Source organism: Saccharomyces paradoxus, chromosome XI (genome assembly GCF_002079055.1).
Source record: "Saccharomyces paradoxus chromosome XI, complete sequence".
Lineage (NCBI taxonomy): Eukaryota > Fungi > Ascomycota > Saccharomycetes > Saccharomycetales > Saccharomycetaceae > Saccharomyces > Saccharomyces paradoxus.
Window position 1 is genome coordinate 338,758 of NC_047497.1, and position 16,685 is coordinate 355,442.

The 16,685-nt window shown below is 37.7% G+C and overlaps 10 protein-coding genes across 10 annotated transcripts; 3 read left to right on the forward strand and 7 right to left on the reverse strand.

The window, feature by feature from the left end:
* Window positions 1-324: 324 nt before the first annotated feature.
* On the forward strand, window positions 325-2,220 carry MSN4 (stress-responsive transcriptional activator MSN4; the record flags this gene model as incomplete). The annotated part of the gene is made up of 1 exon (XM_033911673.1): window positions 325-2,220. One exon carries the CDS (start codon window positions 325-327, stop codon window positions 2,218-2,220), a length of 1,896 nt encoding a protein of 631 aa, XP_033767564.1.
* Window positions 2,221-2,860: 640 nt separating this feature from the next.
* On the forward strand, window positions 2,861-3,202 carry BLI1 (Bli1p; the record flags this gene model as incomplete). The annotated part of the gene is made up of 1 exon (XM_033911674.1): window positions 2,861-3,202. One exon carries the CDS (start codon window positions 2,861-2,863, stop codon window positions 3,200-3,202), a length of 342 nt encoding a protein of 113 aa, XP_033767565.1.
* A 382-nt stretch (window positions 3,203-3,584) lies between these two features.
* Window positions 3,585-4,664, reverse strand: FBA1 (fructose-bisphosphate aldolase FBA1; the record flags this gene model as incomplete). Its single annotated transcript, XM_033911675.1, has 1 exon — window positions 3,585-4,664. One exon carries the CDS (start codon window positions 4,662-4,664, stop codon window positions 3,585-3,587), a length of 1,080 nt encoding a protein of 359 aa, XP_033767566.1.
* A 613-nt stretch (window positions 4,665-5,277) lies between these two features.
* MPE1 (cleavage polyadenylation factor subunit MPE1) lies at window positions 5,278-6,603 on the reverse strand (the record flags this gene model as incomplete). Its single annotated transcript, XM_033911676.1, has 1 exon — window positions 5,278-6,603. The coding sequence occupies one exon, from the start codon at window positions 6,601-6,603 to the stop codon at window positions 5,278-5,280; it is 1,326 nt and encodes a 441-aa protein (XP_033767567.1).
* A 725-nt stretch (window positions 6,604-7,328) lies between these two features.
* Window positions 7,329-7,697, forward strand: TOA2 (transcription initiation factor IIA subunit gamma; the record flags this gene model as incomplete). Its single annotated transcript, XM_033911677.1, has 1 exon — window positions 7,329-7,697. The coding sequence occupies one exon, from the start codon at window positions 7,329-7,331 to the stop codon at window positions 7,695-7,697; it is 369 nt and encodes a 122-aa protein (XP_033767568.1).
* A 318-nt stretch (window positions 7,698-8,015) lies between these two features.
* Window positions 8,016-11,129, reverse strand: NUP120 (Nup120p; the record flags this gene model as incomplete). Its single annotated transcript, XM_033911678.1, has 1 exon — window positions 8,016-11,129. The coding sequence occupies one exon, from the start codon at window positions 11,127-11,129 to the stop codon at window positions 8,016-8,018; it is 3,114 nt and encodes a 1,037-aa protein (XP_033767569.1).
* A 440-nt stretch (window positions 11,130-11,569) lies between these two features.
* Window positions 11,570-12,073, reverse strand: TMA19 (Tma19p; the record flags this gene model as incomplete). Its single annotated transcript, XM_033911679.1, has 1 exon — window positions 11,570-12,073. One exon carries the CDS (start codon window positions 12,071-12,073, stop codon window positions 11,570-11,572), a length of 504 nt encoding a protein of 167 aa, XP_033767570.1.
* Window positions 12,074-12,470: 397 nt separating this feature from the next.
* On the reverse strand, window positions 12,471-13,307 carry OAR1 (3-oxoacyl-[acyl-carrier-protein] reductase (NADPH); the record flags this gene model as incomplete). Its single annotated transcript, XM_033911680.1, has 1 exon — window positions 12,471-13,307. One exon carries the CDS (start codon window positions 13,305-13,307, stop codon window positions 12,471-12,473), a length of 837 nt encoding a protein of 278 aa, XP_033767571.1.
* A 377-nt stretch (window positions 13,308-13,684) lies between these two features.
* DEF1 (DNA damage-responsive RNA polymerase-degradation factor DEF1) lies at window positions 13,685-15,901 on the reverse strand (the record flags this gene model as incomplete). The annotated part of the gene is made up of 1 exon (XM_033911681.1): window positions 13,685-15,901. One exon carries the CDS (start codon window positions 15,899-15,901, stop codon window positions 13,685-13,687), a length of 2,217 nt encoding a protein of 738 aa, XP_033767572.1.
* A 438-nt stretch (window positions 15,902-16,339) lies between these two features.
* On the reverse strand, window positions 16,340-16,600 carry MDM35 (Mdm35p; the record flags this gene model as incomplete). Its single annotated transcript, XM_033911682.1, has 1 exon — window positions 16,340-16,600. One exon carries the CDS (start codon window positions 16,598-16,600, stop codon window positions 16,340-16,342), a length of 261 nt encoding a protein of 86 aa, XP_033767573.1.
* Between the last annotated feature and the right edge of the window lie 85 nt (window positions 16,601-16,685).

A 16,685-nucleotide genomic window follows, 5' to 3' on the forward strand; every position in this document is an offset into this window, starting at 1 on the left:
ATTTCTGGGATCCTGGTTGCGGACGTTTCTACCCTCCCGATGCTGCACACATTTCCTTAGATGCACGAGCGTACGTGTAAGTACTTAAATTTTATTTTTATGCATCTTATTTCTGTCTATATTTGTATATAACAAGCAACTGGAGTTCTGTGATGTGTTTTTCGCAGCTGGCAGGCAGGCTTAAGAATTTTTCCGTCTCTTTCCGTTTTGATTCCATAGGATAAACATCTGAAGAGAAAAGAACTATAAATTAAAACGTGAAATTTCCTTTTTGGATATTTAACGCCTTTATCAGTTGAGTTTTTTTTTATTAAAAATAGTACAATGCTAGCCTTCGGACCTAATAACAATTTCGTTCGTCACGCAAATAAGAAACAAGAAGAGTCGTCTATGATAAACGGGCCAAACGGATTGATGGACCCGGTATTGAATGCAACAAATGTCTCTGCTACTTCTTCCTCCAACGATAATTCTGCCAATAACAGTATATCTTCTCCGGAGTACACCTTTGGCCAATTCTCAATGGAATCTCCTCATAGAACGGATGCCACTAATACTCCAATTCTAGCAGGAACGACTAACACCACTGCTAATAATAGTTTGATGAATTTAAAAGATACCTCTAGTTTAGCCACTAACTGGAAGTGGAAGAATTCTAATAACGTGCAGTTCATGAACGAGATTGAGAAGCAAAGCGGGAATGTTAATGGTAAGAAAAATGGTGGTGATAAGATATATACTTCAGTAGCCACCCCTCAAACTTTAAGTGATGAATTGAAAAACTTGGAGCAATTAGAGAAGGTATTTTCTCCAATGAATTCCATCAATGACAGTCAGTTTAATGAAAACATAGAATTATCACCACATCAACACGCAACTTCTCCAAAGACTAACCTCCTTGAAGCAGAACCCTCTATATATTCCAATTTGTTTCTAGATGCCAGATTACCAAATAACGTCAACAGTTCAACAGGATTGAACGACAATGATTATAATCTAGACGATACCAATAATGATAATACTAATAGCATGCAATCAATCTTAGAGGATTTCGTATCTTCAGAAGAAGCATTGAAGTTCATGCCGGACGCTGGTCGCGATGCAAGAAGGCACAGTGAAGTGGTTACTTCCTCTTTTCCTTCTATGACTGATTCTAGGAATTCGATCTCTCATTCAATAGAGTTTTGGAATATGAATCATAGAAGTAGTAACAATGGTAAGCCAACCCAACAAATCATTCCTGAAGGTACCGCCACTACGGAGAGGCGTGGATCGACCATTTCACCAACTACCACAATAAACAACTCCAATCCAAATTTCAAATTGTTAGATCATGACGTTTCTCAAGCTCTGAGCGGTTATAGTATGGACTTCTCTAAGGACTCCGGTATTACGAAGCCAAAAAGCATTTCCTCTTCTTTAAATCGCATCTCCCATAGCAGCAGCGCCACAAGACATCAACGTGCCTCTCTGCCCTTGATTCATGATATTGAATCCTTTGCAAATGACTCGGTGATGACGAATCCTCTATCAGATTCGGCATCATTCCTTTCAGAGGAAAATGAAGATGATGCTTTTGGTACACTAAATTACAATAGCTTAGACGCAGCCACAATGTCGGCATATGACAGTAACGTGGACCCATTCAACATTCTCAAGTCACCTCCGGCTCAGGATCAACAATTCATCAAACCTTCTATGATGTTGTCAGATAATGCTTCTGCTGCCGCTAAATTGGCGACCTCTGGTGTTGACAACATCACGCCTACGCCAGCTTTCCAAAGAAAAAGTTATGACATCTCGATGAACTCTTCCTTCAAAATCCTTCCTACCAACCAAGCTCACCCCGCGGCCCAGCATCATCAACAACAACCTACTAAACAGGCAACAGTAAGCCCAAGCACAAGAAGAAGAAAGTCGTCAAGCGTTACTTTAAGTCCAACTATTTCCCATAACAACAACAATGGTAAGGTTCCTGTCCAACCTCGGAAAAGGAAATCTATTACTACCATTGATCCTAATAACTATGATAAAAATAAACCTTTCAAGTGCAAAGACTGTGAGAAGGCATTCAGACGCAGCGAGCACTTGAAAAGGCATATCAGATCCGTTCATTCAACGGAACGCCCATTTGCTTGTATGTTCTGCGAAAAAAAATTCAGTAGAAGTGACAATTTATCACAACATCTAAAAACTCACAAAAAGCACGGTGATTTCTGAAAAAAAGGTCAAAAGCAAATAAAAGCAAGTCATGGTATGGCTAGGTTTCCGAGATATAATATTCTTTCTTCCTCAGTTTACAAAACAAGTGAATTAGACATTTCATTCGGATATATTCTAAGGAATGAAATGAAACATTGGTATTTGTTTCTGATAAAATTTTAAGATACTTCAAATTTTTCTTCTTTTCTTTTTTGCGTTTCCAACTACTACTTCAGCTTCTTTTCCGTATATTTCCGTTTACCATTTGGCGGGTTCTAAAATTATGCACGTTCTGGTTCAGCGTATAGACTTCTAATTTTTTTCTTCATCCTTGGTATTTTATTCTCCTTTATATACATACTTGATTCTTTTATATAATATCGAAAAATTAATAATAATTAATTTAATGACAAGAATATGTTGTGATCACTTTAATTTACGATTTAGAAGTATTCGGGTTTGGTGTGACGTTTGCTTTCTCATGATAAACGCGGCGTTTGATGTTTCTTGCCGAATGAAAGTATCAAATTATATTACCCTCATTTTTATCAGCAATATCTCTGCCGTATACTAAAAGGAGTTAGAAGAAAGGTGAGGTAGAGGGTCACATGCTTAGTTAGCGCTATATAAGGATCCATTAGTTATACATTGAATTGTGATGGGAGAACAAAACAAATTGTATTATGACGTCGAGAAACTGGTAAATTCTTTGCAGGAAACTTTTGATCTAGATTGCGCACAAAGTGTATCCCTTTTCACTAGTAAATCAAGAAGTAATGAGGCTTGGTTGGAAGAGCTAGAGAATAAATTTAAGTTGAAAGATGATGTTGAACTCGATGATGTGGAAACCTTAAGGGCCGAAATCGATATTAAATTAAGTTTGCTGGAGGATAAAGTAAGCTACTATGAAAGACTCTGTAAAGAACTCGAAGAGTTTCAGAACGAAATGAAAATTAAAACTGTTGTTAATAACAGAAGGCAATCGCGAACTCCAAAATGAGGAATTAAAAATTATCCTCGCATTAGGATGACCTCGAAGTGATTTTGTAAGTGACTTTGTAATACATTGCCGTAAAACCTAAACGTGGTTCTTCCTTATCGCAAGCCATTAAATGATGTTTCGCCGAAGAAACATGAAAAGACAAGATAGCGATGCGTGCCGGGCTAAAAATTGTGTGACAGGAGATGGACCTGCGGGTTAATAAAGATATTTCAAGTTATATATTTTAGAAATCATTAATCATTTGGTTGGTGTCGGTGTCACTACACAACTTGGAAAGAAAAGAACGGATAATATAAATAAATAAATAAAAATAACATTCCATTATTTCTAAACAGATTCAATACTCATTAAAAAACTATATCAATTAATTTGAATTAACTTATAAAGTGTTAGTGGTACGGAAAGTTTCCAAAGACTTGGTGATCTTAGCACTCATGGTCTTTTCACCTTCTCTAACCCAGACTCTTGGGTCGAAGAACTTCTTGTTTGGCTTTTCTGGACCTTCTGGGTTACCAACTGGGGACATTATGTAGTCCTTCTTGTTCAAGACGTAGTCTCTGATACCAGTCAAGTAAGCGTATTGACAGTCAGTGTCCAAGTTGACCTTGACAACACCGTTGTCAATACCAGTGTGGAATTCTTGGACGGTAGAACCAGAACCACCGTGGAAGACCAAGAACAATGGCTTGTCTTCCTTGGAACCAGTTTGTTGCTTGGTGTACTTTTGGTGGTCAGCCAAGATTTCTGGTCTCAAAGCGATGTCACCAGCGTACAAACCGTGACAGTTACCGAAAGCAGCAGCAATGGAGAAGTTTGGAGAGATTGGGTGCAAAGCCTTGTAGACGTTGTAGACTTGTTCTGGCTTGGTGTACAAGTCTTCCTTGTCAGCGTTTTCGTTGTTAACACCATCTTCTTCACCACCGGTGATACCGATTTCCATTTCTAACCATTGGTCCATAGCGGCCATTCTCTTGAAGTACTTGACACAAGTAGCGATGTTTTCGTCGTCAGTTTCTTCAGACAAATCCAACATGTGGGAGGAGAATAATGGTTCACCGTGTTCCTTGAAGTAAGCTTCATCAGCTTCCAACATACCATCGAACCATGGCAACAACTTCTTGGCACAGTGGTCAGAGTGTAAGACGACTGGGATACCGTAAGCTGGAGCAATGGATCTGATGTAGTGGGCAGCGGCAATAGAACCCTTGATGGAGGCATTTTGACCTTCGTTAGAGATACCCTTACCAGCGAAGTAAGCAGCACCACCGTTAGAGGTTTGCAAAATGATTGGGGACTTGCTGTCTCTAGCAGCTTCTAAGGCAGCAACGGCAGTAGAAGAAGAGGTGACGTTAATAGCTGGAATAGCGAACTTGTGTTCCTTAGCGTAAGTGAATAAGTTGTGGACATCTTCACCAACGATGACACCGGTCTTTCTCTTTAAGATTTGTTCAACACCCATTTTGAATATGTATTACTTGGTTATGGTTTTATATGACAAGAAAAAAGTAAGAATAGAAGAATAACGCAAGGAAGAACAATAACTGAAATTGATAGAGAAATATTATGTCTTTGTCTTTTTATAATAAATCAGGGCAGAAATCCGTTACATAACATGAGGGATAAAATATAACGTGGGCGAAGGAGGAAGGAAAAAAGTTTTGTGAGGGCATAATTGAAACGATCTGTTGATTGTAGGTTTTTTTGAGGAGTCAAAGTCAGAAGAGAACAGACAAATGGTATTAACCATCCAATGCTCTATTGGAGCAACGCTAGGCTCATGCTTTTCCGTCGGTTACGTCCTCAGTTGTCAGATATGAAAAAAGAGGATGCTCACGGCAGCGTGATTCGCGTTGAGCTGGAAGAAAAAGAAGAAGCCGTGTATTCCCGGGCTGCTAGATTGAAAGAAGGAAAAATAGAGGAATCCATGTATTATCATTATAAACGTGTTAACCCACACATATTTTACATCTTTAACTATTACGTATTACCAATAATGCTGCTATTATTACTATAATATCTATATTGACGTATGTGACGTATGTGAAAGCCAAATAGGCGGTTACTTAGAATCGTCATTTCTTGGGACTTGCATCTGTTTGATGAGGATTTGTGATAGTTGGCGCTGGAGGCATGAAAGGCATTGGAAACATGGGGAAAGGAGGCATACCGAAAGGCAGCGGTACAGGTGGCACTGGCGTACCGCCGGTATTTACAGAGGTCGGCAGGTTGGTATTGTTGTTCAAACCAGTGATGCCGGTTGTATCCACTAATTTCATCTTCTTAGTTTCCTGCTGGTTGCCATCTTTGGAATTGCCGTGCAATTCTTCTTGCTTCTTCAAGAACGCTTTGACCTCCTTTTCCTTATCCTGATCGGGTACTAATGAATCAAGTAGGATATCGCGAGTTTCGCAATTGGGGCATACAAAGTCGCTGTCCACTAGTGCGTCTTCCAGCGCTTCTTTTGAGAAGTCCTTGTTGCAGCACTTGCTTGTCTTTACGGGCTGCCTCAAAAGACCTCCTGTCAAAGGACATTTTAAATCATCAGGCAGGTCTTTGAAATGGCCCTTCCTCCATACTGTTTCGTCGCCATCGATTTGCCGGTTCTCTCTTTTTCTTTGGTAATCTTCCCATGATTGCTTGTCTTCAACTTGAACCACGAATTTCCCCTCGTCTGTGATCATAATCTTTCGCTGAGCCATCTCTTCCGGCGTCATTGTCTCGGGATCTATTTCAATTGATTTTAAAAACTTCTTTGGAATACCTGTAGTTCTTCTGATTCTTTTTCCTTCAAAATTTGGGTCGCTGTTTGTAGGACAATTCTTAATCCAGTGATCTCTGCCCCCGCAACGGTAGCACATATAACCTGGTGGTGGTGGGCCTTCGTTCTCTTGCGCAGAATTCTTATTCGTCTGTGACTTGAAAAAAACGGGTGTGGCTGCAGACATCTCTTCTTGCGTTTGTTCCCATTGGTTTTCTTGTGTAGCAAACATACTAGCAATTCTTTCTTCTTCTGTTGTACCACTAACATTAGCAGTAGTTGTGGCAGTATGTTGCCTCTTTTGTAACACTCTTGGCCTACCAGTAACATATCTTGTTGCATTCCCAAGAGCTGCTGCTCCTACGTTCCCTTTAAGTCGGCTATGTACAGAGAATGATTTTATTGCTGGAGATCTTTTTACTATCACACTAGTAGATCTAGGTATAACAAAGGCATCATCGTCGTATTCCTCTTCTGTATCTGGGTTGTAAATTTTTAATTGAAAATCAGTGCCATCGCCTAGTTTGTTCTCTTGAATAATTTCTCTTTTCAAGTCAAATACTGTCAGGCCGGTACCATCGAATAAAATTCTTGATGTGTTTCGCTGGGATTTAAAGCGATAAAATATCGTGCTACTCATGTTACACAATTTCAGTTTCTGATGATATGGTATGGGTTACCTGACTTTCAGCACCCCTTTGATTGTCTTTTTTCTTCTCATCCTCGTTATAAGCATCGTTACTAATAATACGCTTGATATTCATCATCACCATGTTAACTTCCGGAGATATTACCCGCTTGAGTGAAAGTATATCAAAACATAAAATAAAATCGAATATGAAGAGTTATTATAGCCAGCAATAGACCAAAGAAGTTATATATATGACTTAAATATTACACGGTAACGAAGACGTCAAGCCCATTTTTTTTTTTATGTAGGTTATATACAGTATCTTGTCTTTACCACTATCTAAAAGAAGGTTTAGTACAAATTCATGAATTTGCTTTTATTAGCAATGTATTAAGTCAAAAATGTAAAAAAACATAAAAAAAATTCCCTTAACTAAGAAATTGACGAAAGATAAATAGCCCAATTCAAAAACTTGTATGAAGCTGTCTGATTGCATTGCAAATAACATGTGCTGCTCTATACGTGGTAGACATGAAAATCGAGTTCTCGATATAATGTAATAAGGCTAGCTTCATTTTGTTATGCTGTCGGGTAACCTATCCTTACTAAGGGCAATATTTTCTTAACGCCTTCGAATACTTAGTAAAATATTCGACCGATTAAGGAATAAAAAGAACATGCACTAAGTGGTTAGGCAGAGGGATACAGGCTACCGAAGATAACAATTAGAATAAATGGCAGTACCTGGGTATTACGAATTATATCGTAGAAGTACTATAGGGAATAGTTTGGTGGATGCTCTTGACACTTTAATTAGTGATGGGAGAATAGAAGCTTCGTTAGCTATGCGTGTTTTAGAGACATTTGACAAAGTCGTCGCTGAAACTTTAAAAGATAATACCCAATCTAAACTGACTGTGAAAGGAAACCTGGATACATATGGGTTTTGCGATGACGTTTGGACTTTCATCGTAAAAAATTGTCAGGTCACTGTTGAGGACAGCCACCGCGATGCCTCCCAGAACGGGCCAGGAGATAGCCAAAGCGTAATTTCAGTGGATAAGTTGAGGATTGTCGCTTGCAACTCAAAAAAGAGCGAATAGTACCTTTACCATATACCAGATTCCTCGTTGACCAACAAGCATTGAATTTTCTCCTCCCTCCTAACGCTTTTAAAATAAGCTCCAGAAACAGCGTCATGAAATAATATTTTGTATTCTTTATATCAGGGAATTTTGATCCCCTACTTTGTTTTTATTTTTCCTGTCCGTACATTCATGTAATAATAATTTAAATTTAAATTCAATCTTCTTAAAAATCAAATTTCTTGAGGACCCAAACGAAGGTCAAGAGCTGACATTTGTGTTTAGAGTTATCCAATTTATAAAATGAAGTATTAATTTACAGTGTATATAGATTTGTTATAGACCTCGTAATTCGTCCCTCAAATCAGTTAAAGTAACCACTTTACTACCGTTTAAGATCCATTGGTCGTATGTACTATCAAAGCTAGATAAAACGTTGATAACCATTAGATAACATTTTTTCTTTTGAATAACATTAGGATCAGCTTGCATTAATATGTACTGGTATAGCACTTCTGCAGCCGCTCTCTCGCCTTTGTTTAGCATTCTAAAGCAGTAAAGCTTCTTAAAACACTCCCAATTGCCACTCTGCAGATTTTGTGACAGGATACTATCCACTATTTTGATGTCTATTGTACGGAGGTACAGTTCGCCATTATCTGAATGTTCATTACACAAGCGTAGAAGCGTGCTGAAAAAATCTCGTGAATATACATCTTTCTGTAATAATAGTTGGAAGAATTTTGTTCTGATTGTATCAGAAAGACACTCGTGACCCAATCTCAAAACGTCCAAGACTTCTGCAAACATTCTGAAATGGATTAAAAGATTTAAATAATGAATATGCTGCCTTTCTTTAAAGTCTTTTGGTTCCTCTATATGGATTTCTTTCAATGAATATTCTGCTGACTTCGATATACATTTCAAAGCAAACTCCTGGCTGTTATTTCTATCAAATAAGAGAGATAATTGATAATAGAATGCGGAATGCCTATATGGAACCGTAAAAGTGAGCAAAAGGTCCTTCCATATACTATCACCATGGTAATCTTTACTCTTAAGGTCCTCTAAGAATGTCGGCAATGTGTCATTGATAACCTCGGGATAATCGTGTAATTGAAATATCTCATAAGATTGATCGAATTTACCACAACTGAATAAGGTCATAGCAAACATAAATTCTTGCACCTCATTGTGACGTAAGTAAAACGGACGCTCAACATTCTCAAGAAAGAACCTTATATTCTTATGAGATGTATCTTCAATAATATATGATCGGAAAAATGTCATAAAGAAAGAGTTTTCTGTGATGGAAGCATTGTAGACATTGAAATTCAAAGAATCAACATAGGCAATGAGTTGGCCGTAGTTAAAAAATTTGACACCGAAGGAGTATTCGGAAGAATCTTTGAGAAGAACTTCCGCCAACAGACACTTATCTTGCCTATAAAAGTTTAACAATAAAGATTGCTTATAATGCAAATCCAATAGTGTGGATATATGCTGTCCAAAAACGTTGGTATCGAGATCGAACAGAACAAATGTTAACAATACTTGTAAAGTAATACGATAATGTATGGAGAGTAACTGGTGAAGAGATTCTAGGGAAATTATACTTGTAAAACCATCGAATTTGGTTGAAGAAATGAAATCCTTCTTCCAAAATATACCGGGCTTCATTTGGTTATTGATTAGATCATTTAAAACTACTAGGATATCGAAGGAGTTCAGTTCATCGAAAAGAATCTTTAGATTGGTGATTTCAAATTGGTTTTCTAAGCAGCTTTTGAAGATGTCCGTAAACTTTTCCACGTTAGTCATAGAATCAGGTAACTCCCCGGTTATTATATCAAGAAATTTCTTAGAAATGGATCTAAGAACATCATTTGACAAAGTAGAAGCAAAACCATTCAATGTCCTTAAATACTTGAACAATTCAGAACCATCTGTTTCAGAATGCATATTATAAAACCAATTTTCCACAGTAGTATTCAGTTTGTAAAGGGAATGATTATACGGTTGGAAACAATTAATGAGAATAATTTCATCTCCATAAAGAGTTATGGAAGAAGCTTCATTGAATGCAGTTTTTACGTCTCTCAATATTGTTTCTAAATTAGCCAAATATTCCTCATCTTCATCATGAGCCATAATGATCTTATTTTCACTCAATATCTGTTGTGCACGTTCAAAAATTTGGGTACCATATCTTGATTTCAAATTACAGAAACCTCTTTCAATATCTCCAGTCTTCGTAACGATATCCAAATCATGTTCGGACTGCAAATCTACTAAGGATTTGTTGATAGATTCTATCCATTCGTAATTTTTTAAACTTTCATCTTTCACATTTAGTATCTGTAATTTGCTAGCAGTACCACTTTTCCATAAAACGATCAAGTTTAGATAACTAGCCTCGACATTTAACTCCAATGGTCTCGTTAGAACTAAATCTACAATTGACCAAATGGCAGAAGCAGAAAGATTAGTGGGGATGTTATTTCGGAAAGTATAAGTCAAAATACCGCTTGAATCAACCAATAGAGTACCCATTTGAAAAAGCCCATTTTCTAAGGGCAACAGTGTAACTAAGGTATTGTTGTACAAGGAAAGGTATTCTCCTACAGCTTCCACTTTTCTGAAATGGCTTGGGTCTGAACCTGGTTGTGAAACTATATCATAATCTTGTATCAAAGTAAATGAAGTTAAATCCCAAATTTTCAAATGGCAATTCTGGGTCAACACAATTAAATACCTCTCATGGAATAATTTGCAACTAATCACGCTATCATAATCGGATTTAGAATTTTTAGAAAAGAATCTTGTTAAACTTTTCAAATATGAATTATCATTAAACAGTAAAGGTTCGTAATGTAAGCCATCAATATTTTTTAAACCCAACAAACCACCATCCTCCAAAAAAACAACCGAGAACTTGGGTGACACATGAAAAAGGAAATGAGGAACTCTAACTGTAAAGTCATAGGGGTTTTGGATATGAAACCACTCTCCGTTGAGAGTGTTGCCCGATGAAAACAGGAAACTTAGGGGTAGTCGTAATGTCAGGAACGAACCATCCTTTAAGATTATATTAACCAGCAATTGCTGTTCCACCTCTTTTATCGTTAAAGTGTGTCTCTGGTTCATAGAAGCATTCGGTAAATGTATATTAATGGTCTTCCCATGGTATGCGTCACTCAAAGGATAAAATGTCAACAATGTTGATCTTGAGGAAAAATGGTAGCAGATATATTCGGAGTTACTCAATAGTAAACAATTAGAATATTCACTTCCATAAGGCTTAGAAACTGGTGTAGAGCTGGACCTATCTCCTCCTTTCAGGTCGTTATTATTACCGTTATTACTGATGTATAAATCAACCGTATTATTGGGTTCAGCTTTTTCATAATACTGGAGCAAATTTGCATCAATTCTTGAGAGGCATGCCATACTAAATCAATTATGTACGAGTGAAATTTTTACCTCTTGAAAAATGCTTATGAACGTTAGACTTCGTCAATTGCAGTTTGTTTCCCAACTTCTCATGCTGTTTTAATTCAATTTTTTTTCACATAATTGAAGAGAAAGACAGGAAAGCAAACAAGCATGAAAGTTATGTAGGGTAATGAAAACGAAAATAATAATTAACAACATATCGACGACAACTAATAAACGTGTCATAGTAAAATCATAGAATAATTAAAAACGTCCTAATGCGTGGTGAAAAGTAATTAGGAAGTTTAGATACCTATAGAATCAAAGAATAGAAGCTAAAAAGTTGATGCAGAGGAAAAAGAGAGAGGTTACATATACATTAAAAATGAGAAAGGGGGGTCCTGCTCTCAGATTCAAATACAAAATACGAAATTTTTTTTCTAATTTCGCTAGACTTAGATCTTTTCTTCCACGATACCGTGCTTCCAGATGGCAACAAATGGAGTAGTACCATCTTCACGGTAGTTCAACATGACAACCATGGCATCTGGGTCCATAGATTCACCAGTGAAGAATTCCCAGTCCTTGAAAGAACCGATAACCTTCTTGACGTAAGTTTGAGCACCCTTTTCGAACTTAGGAACTTCTTCTGGGTTAGTTTCTTGCAACTTAGCCTTAACAGCCTTCATGTAACCCTTGATGTAGGTCAAGAAGGACTTCTTGTCAAAAGCGGTTTGTTGTAGACGGAAGGAGTGGACAACGTTGTTGACCATTTCAGCACCTTCTTCAACATCATCATCAGCACCTTCAGCAGATGGGTTAGCACCGATATCAATGTTGTCACCTCCGACATTAACCATAGCACAGTCGGCTTCGTAGATAACGTCATCGACTAACTTAGCATCGTAAGCATCAGACAACAATTCGTCGTTAGAGAAGATATCCTTGTAAATAATCATATTTGTCTATAGTATGTTCTGTGTTAATCTGCTAACCGCAACTGAGGTTCCAAGAAGAAAGTGGCTAAACGAGTAAGAGAAAAAGAAGCAAACCGTCAAATAAAAACATTAGCCAAAATTAAAAGTTTTTTCTCAAGTCCCAATTGAAATACTTCTCCTTATAAATATCATGAAAGGAAAAAAAAAAGTGAAAAAAAAAAACCAATAAAAAAAAATAGAAAATATATTAATTCTACGAGAAATGCGTGCGAAAAATCGATGAGTTTTGCCTCTGAAAAATTCTGTAAAATTTTTCTTAGCGAAAAAAAAAAAGAAACGTGATGTGAAATTGTGTTGATTGAGCTCATCGGAATACACACTGAACAGAAGCAAAGCAGTTATTTATTGTAGTTCTTTTTTACCTATCCAAGGCAGTTCTATTGTATAAAGACCAGACTTCTTCCGCCACTTCAGCAGGTGTAGTTGTGTTTTGTGTGCCAATAGCATTCTCCAGCGCCTCTTTAGATGCCTCTGGCAAATTCCGGATCATATCGGTACCCTTGACCAAACCTGGAGATATCGTAAAACAGCTAATATTTCTTGGTTCCATTTCTGCAGCTAAAACTTCTGTGAATCGGGACAGTGCGGCTTTGGAGGCGGAGTAAACAGATGTACCTGGAACCTTCATTTCCCCGGAGTGTAAGATGGAAGAAATGTTTATAATAGTGGGTCGGGCGCATTGACGGGAGAGTTCCGGCCACTTTCTTTGGGATTTCATTATATACTTGATACAGAGGTTTGTCATTGTCACAGGACTTAAGAAGTTAACATTCATTATATCTTGAATTTCGGAAGAAGTGGTTCTTATACTTAATGATTCTTGAGTCAAGCCTGCGCAATTGATCAGTAAGTTTAGATGGTAACGATACTCATTATTTGACCACTTATTACATGGGTCAAACATTGAGGAGTATTTCAATTTCAAGGGCGGTTTATCTTTGAAATATTCGATACCGTCATATGACTCATAATCACACCAGTGAGGCCATTTCTTAAAATCAATTGCCATTGCACAGTGCCGTTGATATGATGATGCCGATCGTAAATAATCTTTACCTATCGCGGTGTGTTTTATACTTTCTTTAGTGGACCCCAGCATAATGCAACTTAAACCTTTTTGAGATAACTTTTGACATATTGCTTTGCCTATACCCCTTGTGGCACCTGTTACTATCGCAACAGGAAAATAATGCATCTCCAGGCTCTTTATTCTGCCGCGTCTGTACTGATGTACTCATATGTGTTCCATAGTCCAATTGCAAATAATACCAACGGCGGAAATTTGAATGCAATGATATTTAAAGTAGAAAAATAGACAGTTTCAGACGCGCAAAATAAAAAGACAAAGCTAACTAGATAGATAACACAAACATATATATACCTTTTCTTATTTACGTACGTATATATATATGCAAAATTTAAATGATATATGACATCATCAAAAGGATACGGGATCCTTGACCAAACACTGAAGGAAGTGAAATATAATAGTAATAATAAAATGTATATTTATTTTAAATGTACTTCGTTCCCCATTTCGTTTTTTATATGGGAGGTTCTACTTCTCCCTAATTAATAGAAACCCCTTGAATTTTTAGAATTGTAATCATAACCGTTGTAGCCATATGGTACACCTTGTTGGGCAGCGGCAGCGGCAGCGGCAGCAGCCTGTTGCTGTTGTTGTTGGAATTGATAGTATTGTTGGAATTGCATTTGCTGTTGTGGGTTGACAGGTTGTCCATTTTGCATTTGAACTTCCGGTTGAGGTTGGCCTTGCGGTTGCTGTTGCTGTGGTTGTTGCGATTGCTTCTGTTGAGAGTCTTCAGCATGCTGGGCAACAGCTTGGTTAGGACTCTGCTGCTCCTGACCGTTTTGAGTCTGGTAATAATTGTAATTATTCTTTGGTAACTGATATGGATATTGACCGGCTACACCATATTGAGGTTGACCGTATGGGAATGACTGTTGGTAAAAGTGAGCATAGTATGGCATGAATGAGCCTCCGTATGGTTGTTGTTGTTGAGGTTGGGCATGTGCTGTAGCTGGAGAAGCGGCAGCGGCGGCAGCAGCACTGGTTAAGTTGGCGGCGGCAGCAGTGTTGGCACCTGCTTGACCATAACCTTGTTGGAAATTATATTGGTTAGCATTACCACTAGTTTGTGCGTTGTTTTGAGCAAGTTGTTGGTATTGTTGACCGTACGCGTATCCTTGCGAATCAAACATACCTGGATAAGAATATCCAGGGAACTGGTTCTGGTACATGTAGTACTGTTGAGCAGCCACGTTGTTCCCTTGCTTTTGACTTTGTGGACTTTGTTGTGATTGAGGCTGTTGTGTTTGTGGTTGGGGATGCTGCTGTTGCTGCTGAGCATATTGCTGTTGCTGGGATAGATACTGTTGTTGTAATTGATGCTGTTGTTGAGCGTATTGTTGCTGCTGCTGTTGGGTGTAGTAGTTTTGAGATAATTGTTCTTCTTGAGCCTGAGCTTGAGCTTGTACAGGTTGTTGTTGTTGTTGTTGTTGTTGTTGTTGTTGTTGTTGTGGTTGTTGTTGTTGTGGTTGTTGTGGTTGTTGTTGTTGTGGTTGTTGTTGTTGCTGTTGTTGTTGTTGTTGTTGCTGTTGTGGTTGTAGTTGTAGTTGTTGCTGTTGAGGAACAGTATTAGCTTGATCTTCTGAAGGTTCTGAAATAACAGCACTAATTTCAACTTTTTCTTCGACAACTGTAACTTCTTCTTCTGGAGCAGCAACATTATCTTGTTCTTGTTCTTGTTCCAGTTCTTCCGCTTCCAGTTCCTCTTCTTTTTCTTGTTCCTTTTCTTCAGCTTCTTCGGATTTTTCCTCGTTCACTTCAGGGGCTCTGTCTTCACTTTCTTCAGAAGGTTCAGCAGTCTCCGCCTCCTGTTCTTGTACAGGGATTTCTTGTTCATTACCTTGCTCTCCAGCTTCCGAATTTTCGTCCTCCTTAATCTCGCTTATTTCTTTCTTCAATTCATCAACGTTTTCAAGAGGGGATTCGGCCTTCTTAACAACTTTTGGTTTTGGTGTAGCAATTGCAGCCCATGACATTTTCTTTGGTTGTGAAGCAGATGTTTTGGAAGTTTTCTTTGAAGGTAAAGAAGGTTGTTCTATTTGTTTGCGTTCTTCTTTGTTATTATGACTTTCTTGCTGTTGTTGTTCTTCTGATTGCTCCTTTTCTTGATTTTTTTCCTGCTCTTCTTGTTCTTGCCCTTCTAATTCTTCATTATTATCATCGTTTGAATCTTGAGGAATGTCGTTTTTAGTATCTACAGAAACGGCTGCTGCCCACGATGTAGTATTTGAAACAGGCTTAGATGGAACGTGCTTTCCCTTGTCGATATTGACATGTTTTCCAGTTGGATGAGCTCGTGGTGTTTGTACCTTCTTCTTATTTCTGGCTTGAGTATAGTTGTTGCTGCTGTTATGCTTTGTAGAAGTAAAAGAATTGCTATTATTAGAACTCTTGTATGTAATATCATCTTCAGGGTTTGGCAAATGTTGTTGAGGAACATATGAGTGTTGTTGTTCCTTCTTTTCGTGCTTTTCCTTCTTGGCAGGTTTCTTTACTTCATCCCATCTTGTCACTGCGCCAGAAGTAATTTTATCAATTATAGTTTCCAAATCATCATATTCCTGAACTATATCAATTAAATCATCACTCGTCCAGTCAGGGAACAATTCTGTAAGCGTGTCTATTTTGGACTTTAGCGCAGGATTTAGTTTTTTATTACTATGACTATTATGATTTGACTTCCTAAATTGTGTAGACATTATATATATATGATGATGTAGATTATATTGAGAAAACGACCAAACAAAAATAAATATGTAAGTACTTTATGATGGTAATTTTTTTGGGGTAATTGGTAAGAGTTTCTTCTTCTGGGTCCAAAAGATCGAAAAATATAAAATGCAAATGTTTTTGAAATTGCTGTAAATATGTTAAGGACTTAGGAAAAGGAATGAAACGTTTATATGGGAGAGAACGAAAATTTTTCCTTTTCCCGCCACTATTTTTTGCCACCATTTCCCGTTATTTATTTGGCGAGTGCTCACCTCCGACGGTATCACGGGTGACGGATTTCCTAAAAAGGTAAAGAATTGAAACAGATCTAATAATAAGCAGAAATACTATACATTGCTATGAGTCGATATTGTTATATTGCTATTTACATGTTGAGCAGGGCACTTCCTGTGCCAGAATATGTTTCATTTATCAGCTTCTTTTAGTTTACCGCCATTTTCAAACGGCGCCTCCTCCCTTGCTTCGTCTAGAGCAGGCTTGATACCTTGTTTGACGAGAGCTGCGTTAACACATGTAGTGTAAGCATACCATTGTTTTGAGCACTCGTTCTCAACGGATTTTCCCTTCAGAAATTTTTCGCTGTACCATTCATTGAAGCAACTATCATATTTCGTTTTTAAGTCGGTGCATTCTGGCGCAAAACTAGCTGACATTATATTCCCCATATAAAACTGGTATTATTGTTATTGTAGTTTAAGTAAGAACACAAATATATATATTTTTAATGACCTATTTCCAGTGTATATCTGG